At 38.8% G+C, this 8487-nt stretch overlaps 1 protein-coding gene across 1 annotated transcript; it reads left to right on the top strand.

Annotated features, from left to right (window-relative positions):
• Positions 1-6621: 6621 nt before the first annotated feature.
• Positions 6622-7826, top strand: LOC138889700 (uncharacterized). Its single transcript, XM_070173036.1, has 3 exons — positions 6622-7121; positions 7268-7474; positions 7568-7826. Exons 1-3 carry the CDS (start codon positions 6622-6624, stop codon positions 7824-7826), a joined length of 966 nt encoding a protein of 321 aa, XP_070029137.1.
• The last annotated feature ends 661 nt before the right edge of the window (positions 7827-8487 follow it).

Below are 8487 nucleotides of genomic sequence, written 5' to 3' on the forward strand. Positions count from 1 at the left end.
CCCTAGAGGCTCCACACCAACCATCCACACAAGTCTCACAATATCATACAAACTTTCTTGCATGAAAAGAACACTTCAATGAATCGGACGCCAAAATGCATGGATTAACTCATGAACTCAAAAAAACTTCTAAAAATACTTCTGTGAGCCTGATTCCTATCAAATCACCTCGGAACAATGCCAAATTTTGTGTGAATATCTTAAATGACGTAAGGACCTACTCCAACTTCCGAAACTGAAATCCGAACCCGATATCAAAAAGTCCACCATCGGTCAAACTTTCAAAAAACTTAAAATTCTAACTTTCGCCAAAAGACTCCAAAACGACCTACGAACCTCTAACCCCACTTACGGATGCGCTCCTAAGTCTAGAATCACCATACGGAGCTATTCCCAGTCTTGGAATTACAAATGGACATCTAAAATGTAAAATCCACTTCAACCCAAACTTATGAAATTCACTCAAAATGCAAACTTTCACTATTAGGCGTTGAAACACTCCTGGGTCATCCAAAACCTGATCTGAATATACGCCCAAGTCCGAAATTATCATACAAACCTATTGGAACCGTCAAATCCCGATTCTGAGGTCGTTTACTCAAAATGTTGACCGAAGTAAAACTTAGTCTTTTAAGCCAACCTTAAGGAACCAAGTAATCTGATTTCAACGCGAACCCTTTTAAATCCAAAACTAACCATCCTCATAAGTCATAATATAGTAAAAGCATGTACTTTAAGTCTTATTTAGGGGAACAGGGTTCTAGAAAGAAAAAAGACCTATCCGGTCGTTACAGGGTGATATGGGGTATAAGGATTCCAATCGGAGCTTGCCGCTCACCGTGAAGTAGTTGTGACTTGTTGTTGCTATATGGTATTTTGTTATTGATATTTATATGTTGCTGAATTTATCTAGTTGTTGTTGTTGGTATATGGTATTGGAGGAGGCCCTTGTTATAGGGGAGATGCTCCTCAAATTTTCATAAACGAGCTACTAGTTTAAGTTACGGACTTAGCCTTTACTCAACACTCATTTTGAATATCCTTATGCTATGTTAGATTGATTTGAGTTGTTTGAAAATTGCTTGGAAGGTATTAAGGACTAAACGGAGTTAAGGTATGTTAAGGTTATCCCTTATTTCCTTTTGGCATGATCCATATGATACAACGAAAAGAGCAAGTATGGAACTTTCACAAATGATTCTATTCTTAAAAGTACTAGGGTTGCCTATGTTCTTGATTCCCCATGTGTCCTACTATCATATCGTCTATTCATGAGTCTCATGATATTCCGAGAGATCTTATTGACTTACTTCATTATGCATTGCATTTATTTATATATGTATATTGTTCCATGACCAGATGGCAATATATACGCGTATAGTATATGTACATGGGGTATGGGGAAAGGTTACGGCACTATATACGCACCACCACCTGATCAGTTGGTATATATTGATGATTTTGCCCAAAGAGGCCGAGATGATATGATGGGATGCCCTCAAGGGCTTGATGATATTATGTACGCATATACCTATGCATGATATGACATTTACATGCACATGTATGACATTATAAATGTTTTATGATTCACATAGCTATTCAGGCTTACAGGTTGAGTATTTTACTCCATATTTCTTTCATGTATTTTATATCCTACTTTTCATTCCTTACATACTCGGCACTTTATTTTAACTAGCGTCTTTGTTTCCTAGGGACGCTGCATTTTATGCTTGTAGGTCCTAATAAATAGGTTGACAGTCCTCCTAGTAGGTTATAAACTCAGTGGAAGGTGTTGGTGCACTCCACTTGCTTTGGAGTTGACTATTTGGTCAGTATGATTTGGACATGTATTGATTGGTATGCTGGGGCCTTGTTCCAATCTTTATGACATTTATGTACTCTTAAAGGCTTGTAGACAGATATCATGTGTATGGATACTTGTATGGCCTTTTCAGCCTAGTTTTGAGTGTACAAATGTTCATGCGGCCTTATAGGCCCATATGTCACATGTATAAGTTTCTATATCATGTTGGGCCGTCCTATGTCTAGTATTTCCTTATATTTTACTCTGGTTATCGCATGACGACCCTTATGGCCCATTTACCCATGATGGTGTGATAAGAAAGATATGTTACATTGGTACTCATTTGAGAAAGGCACCAGGCGCCCGTCGCGGCCCTACAGTTTGGATCATGACAAAAGTGGTATCAGAGTATTTCTATCCTAGGGAATCTACAAACCGTGTCTAGTAGAGTCTTGTTTATGTGTTTGTTGTGCACCACACTTATAAGCAGGAGGCTACAAAGTATTTAGGACCGTCACTCTTTCTTCTTACTCTAGATCATGTGGTAGAACTCGATTATAAGAATTCAAACTCCTAAATTCTATTTTTTTCGTAATACAAGGATACCTACATCCAGAAAGACAGTTGGTAAGAGATTTAATGTGGTTGTGGAAGAGTTTATTCAGAGGAATTCAATTTTGCATCATGTTTATGATGAGTAAATGTGAGGTCTTCAGTAGATGATATGTGTACTAAGATGCAAGCTTCTTGGTAAGGAACCATAAGGCATGAATATCTATCCACACATATGGTTAAAAGCAATAAGAGAATCAAAAGGTAGAATAATGGTACGAGTTACTCAGTTAGTGAAGATTATTAGTATTTACAATTCAAACAGGGAAAAACAAGCATTCTGAGTTACTTTCAACAGTAACAGAGTTATATATAATTGACAACAACCATCTCAGTTATGACCTATGGGAGCTAACAAATATAGTTTAAGAGAAGAATATGATATCAAGATTCAGTTGGGGTTAGAGTAACCCCAAAATGGTGGATGGATTATTAACATTAGCTAGCATTTCCAATGGTAGTGCAAATGTGGTAACAGATCTCCTTGTGAGACATCCAGATGGTGAACTCTAGAATAGTTCAGTCAAATATGAATACCAGAATATTAAGAAATTTCAAAAGATAGGCAGTGGGATCCTAGAAGGGATACATATTTACCTTAGTATGACTCCACACCCGAGTAAAAAAAAGAGAATGTTAGGAGTTTCGAAGAGCCAATGAGGCATATAAAGTGCTAGAAAAAAAAAGCTCTCTTTTCTTTCCTGATTTTTGGATGATTTTGTGCACTTCACCGTTGACTGCCCTACTGTGGCCTCCACGGCTGGCGGCCAGCCACCCTTGGTAGTTGCGCTTCCCCCTCCCCCCCCAACCTTCCCCCACCTTTTCCCAACCATCCACGATTACGAACAACAATCCCCAACCTATGAATTATTCAAAACTTCTAAAACCTACCACCATTAATGCCCCCATGCAAACCCTAGCAACGCTTTAAGCCTGTTGAGTTCCTGTATGGAGAACCAGTTGTGAGTGGAATAAGCAAGAAGTGAAATAATCCATCATACAACAAGGGCTTCAACTTGCAGTTCTTGGGAAATTTTCATATGGGAAGCCTGTTATTGGTGAATTACGTAAAGTGATTCCAATTCAATGTAAGATTAAGGGTCATTGCTCAGTTGGCTTGATTGAAGATAATCATGTGTTGATTAGATTGTCATTATTGTAGGATTATGTTCATCTTCTTTTAAATCCAGCTTTCTACTTAAAGGCTCAATCAGACATGTGGCAGATGCGTTGTACAAAATGGAATCTATGGTGGAAACCTGATGAAGAGACTCCAATTGCCATAGCTTGGATTAGCTTTCCAGAACTTCCTCCAAATTTCTTTGGTAAGGAATGTGTATTTTCACTAGCTCGTGTAGTTGGTAACCCATTACATGTAGACCTAGCAACTCAAAATGGGACTAGACCTAGTTGTGCTAAGGTGAAGGTGGAAGTTAATTTGTTAGGTAATTTTCCCTAAATGTATTAAGATTGTTGAAGAAGCTGATGAATCTAGGCTAGAAGAGTTTAAATGGATTAGGATAAAGTATGATTATATGCCAAAATATTGCAAGCCTTGAAAGAAACAAGGGCATAGTGAGGCAGAATGTTGGGTAATTCATCCTGAGTTACACAAGAGATTTGATGAAGATGTTGAGGATCAAGGCAAGGAGAAGACAGTTGTGGTGAGTACTGAAGTAATTGGTATAGCGGCAAACTCAACAAAGGTTCTGTCAAGTGGAAAGATGGTTGGTAAGCCTGCTACTAATCATGCCAAGTAGGAATGGATACAAATAAGGAAGAACAAATACCAACGGCATAATAGGGGTCACATTCTTGATAACAAACAAGGTAAGGAAGCTGACAAAGGTAAAGGGAAGGCCAAACTTGAGGAAGTGGAAACCAAGAACAAGTTTAATACATTAGAGTCTGAGGAAGTTCATCAACCTACTCTACAAATTACTGAAGTAAAAGTTGAGGATCATAGTAATGGTAAGAAGAAGGAACATGGGGAAACGCAATCAAAGAAGGGCTATGAGAAGGAAAAAGAAGGCAATACCGGAGCTTCAAGCCCTAATCCTAAGGCTTCTGGGGTTCGGGTTGGGAAAGATACTAATAATAAACCCGTTGGAGAAGTTAATCAACAGGAACTTAAACATGTGAAGAAGGAAGCAGTTGAGAAAGTGTTGGAAGATCAGCATAATGGGAACTTAGCTAAGGCTAATCCTATTGTTCCTAGCGATCCAAGTATTGATGAAAGGTTTTATAAGAAATCCACAATCGACTGGGTTCATAGAAGGTTTGGAACTAGCAAAGAGGAGCTAAGGCAACTCAATGTGACTACAAACCAATCATGCCAAGATATTCCATCTAAAACATTGGCAGATTCTAGGTAGCTTGAGGACCTTGATGAGATAAACTCAACAAAGGTTGTAGGAAGTGATGCAATTGAGGTGGAGGATGATCAACTAGGAACGACAAAGACAACAGCAGACAAAGTGAGGGACAGCAGCCCACCTAGCGATAGGCTGGCGATGCTAAGTCTGAAGCCAAGCTCCCTAGGCATTAGGCTAGCGATGCCAGGCCTAAAGTCAAGTACCCTAGGCGTTAGGCTGGCGACGCCAGGCCTGGTGCCGAGGTCACCTGATGAAGCAATGATAGTAAACCCTATAAAAATTGCAACTACCAAGATTTTGGCCTATGTAGATGGTGTTCTAGTGTATGCATTAGAGAACAAACTTGATGATAATGTGAAGATTAGGGATGATACAATAGGGTCTGATCACAGCACAGGCAATGGAAAGAGTGGTGATATCAGTAGAACAGACATTTATGAGCAGACTACCACAACAATTCCTGGGCTAGGTAGTGTTTATGAGCAGCAATTCAAAATGATGCAGGTTGTTGCTTCTTCTATGGTGAATAGCAATGAAAAGGCTGATAGCAGGCAATTGTTCCAAGAGCATCTAGGGAAATAGAGGAAGTGCCTATGGAATATGGCACTGATCAACTTATGCAGTTGCATCTTAATGTTCCATTGTAGACTCCACTACAACATTTACATGATTTATCTACACACAATGTGGCACTAATTGATGAAGACTTAATGAGACAAAATCCTACGGAGGATGAGGGAGATGATGAATCAACAACAGAAAACTTCAAACAGGTGGCTAGGGATGGGGATCTATCCCCTACAGCTAGTGCTAAAGGAGGTAAGAAAACAAAGAAGAATCAGAATAAAGAGCCACAACAATATTCAAGAATTATGCCCAGGAGGGCAGCTTCTCTATCTAAATTATGATCAATACATTATTATGGAATATAAGGTCTGTAAATACACAGCAGGCCTTTCCTAGGGTGATCAATATGAATAGGGAGAGTAACTTTTGTGTAGTTGCATTGATGGAGCCTTTTCAAAAGAAGAAACTCATTGATAGATATAAAAAAGGTTGAATAGGGAGACGACTTATGCAAATATTAATGGGAAAATATGGTTGTTCTTTGATGTAGTGGTGGAATGGGAATTAGTGGAGGATACTGAGCAATAGGTGACTGTGAGAGTGCTTCACCATGACCTAGGGCAGCACATGATGATGACATTTGTGTATGCAAAATGTTCAGCAATTGAGAGGTTGGAATTATGGGATCACTTCTATTACTTAGCAAGTGATATGAAATTGCCATGGTTGGTAGGAGGGGATTTCAATTTGATATTACATAAAGATAAGAAAATAGGAGGACTACCAGTACACCCGCCTGAATATGATGATTTTGCATTTTGTGTAAACTCTTGTGGTTTGTTTGAGCAAGGATACAAATGAAGTCCATTTACATGGTGGAATGGGAGAGACAATGTTACGTGTATATTCAAAATATTGGATAGGATCTTTGTGAATTTTCTATTTCAGAACATGTTGCCAACTATTAAAGTTGAACATCTAATCAGAACTAGATCAGATCATACACCATTGTTAATGACATGTGGGGAGCAGACCACCAATTTTGTCAAGCCTTTTAGGTTCTTGAAATTTTGGACTAAACATGATATATTTATGGATGGGGTGAGGCAGAATTGGGAAGCTGATTTCATATGGGATACGTTTTTGATGTTCAAGCAGAAACTCAAGAGGGTGAAGGCAGCATTGTCAAAATGGAGTAGGGAAACATTTGTTGGTATCTTCAAGCAATTGGCTATTTTGTAAGACATTGTTAGGGTAAAAGAGATGTTGTTTGAAGAAGATCCTACAATTGAGAACAGGATTGTGCTTCAAAAGTCTCAATCTGAATTAAAGAAATACTTGAGTATTGAAGAGCAGTACTGGAAGCAAAAAGCTGGGATGACTTCGTTTGCTAAAGGAGATAGGAATACAAGTTTCTTTCACAATCATGCCAATGGCAAAAGAAATAAATTGCAACTAAAGAGGATCAAAAGTGGAAGTGGGGTATGGATTAAAGACCAGGTGAAATTGGCTACAGCTGCAGTGGACTTCTATCAAAAACAGTTCACAAATGAAGGTGATACAATTGGCTTTTCCTTGCTCAATAATGTACCCTCGATGATCATTATGGAAAGGAATTTGGAACTTAGCAGATTGCCAACAATTGAAAAGGTAAGGACAATAGTTTTGAGCTTAGTGGGAAGAGTGTTGGTGGTCCAGATGGATTCACTAGCTTGTTTTATCAAACATGATGGGATGTTATTGGTGCTGATATACACAACATGGTGCTACACTTCTATGGAGGAGCTGCACTGCCTAAATCCATCACTCACACCAATCTAGTTTTGCTACCTAAGAAACCTAGAGTTGAGACATTTTATGACTTAAGACCTATTAGCTTGAGCAACTTCATTAACAATGTCTTGTCTAGGGTGTTACATGATAGATTGGAAAATGTTTTTCCTTATCTAGTATCTCCTAATCAATCTAGATTTTTGAAGTGTAGGAGTATATTTGAGAACATCTTATTGACTCAAGAAATTGTCAGTGACATAAGGTTAAGGGGAAAGCCAGCTAATGTGGTGATCAAGCTTGATATGGCTAAGGCCTATGATAGGGTTTCATGGAAATACTTACTGTATGTACTAAGGATGATGGGATGTTCTGAGCACTTCATCATTTTGGTGTGGAACTTGGTGTCAAATAACTAGTACTTAGTATTGGCGAATAGGCAGTCCTCGGGGTTCTTTAAGTCTACAAGGGGTGTGAAGCAAGGGGATCCTCTATCACCAGCATTGTTCATTATGTCAGCTGAGGTACTTTCCAGGTCTTTGAATAAGCTACTTGAAGATAGGTCATTCGTGGGATTTGGAATGCCTAAGTGGTCTGATCCTTTAAACTACTTGGCATATGCTAATGATACTATAATCTTTGCTTCTGTTCATCCTCCATCCTTGAACAAGATTATGGCAAGTGTTAGGGAACTATGAGAAGATATCAGGCCAGATAATTAACAAAGATAAGAGTTCATACTACATGTATTCAAAGATTCCTAATGGACTGTGTCAGGCTGTTGGAGCTATTACAGGACTTATAAGAGGTAAATTCCCCTTCACATAGCTAGGGTGTCCTATTTTCTACACTAGAAGGAGGAAGGAATATTATGAGGATCTTATCAAGAAAGTAAAGGCTAAATTTCATTCATGGAACGGAAAGTTGTTGTCATTTGGAGGAAAGGCAACACGCAAAGTATGTCGGTCCACATGCTATCAGTCCTACATCCACCAAAAAATGTCCTGGAGAATCTTCATAAGATTATTGCTCAGTTCTTTTGGAGCACAAAGGAATAAGGGAGAAGAATACATTGGGCGTCATGGCAAAATCTTTGCCTTCCTAAAGAGGAAGGGGGCCTAGGTTTTAGATCCTTACATGATATCTCGAGGGCATTATTTGCTAAACTACAATGGAGGTTTAGGACCACAAAATCTTTGTGGTCTAATTTCATGTGGAATGAGTATTGCAAGAAGGATAGACCAACGGTGGTGCAGTTTAGAAGAGGGTCTAATGTTTGGAGACAAATGTTGAATACTATAGAAGAAGGAGAACATGAGATCCTATAGGAATTGAAGAGTGGAACAACTAATATTTGGC

The sequence above is a fragment of the Nicotiana sylvestris genome, chromosome 4, assembly GCF_000393655.2.
Source record: "Nicotiana sylvestris chromosome 4, ASM39365v2, whole genome shotgun sequence".
NCBI lineage: Eukaryota > Viridiplantae > Streptophyta > Magnoliopsida > Solanales > Solanaceae > Nicotiana > Nicotiana sylvestris.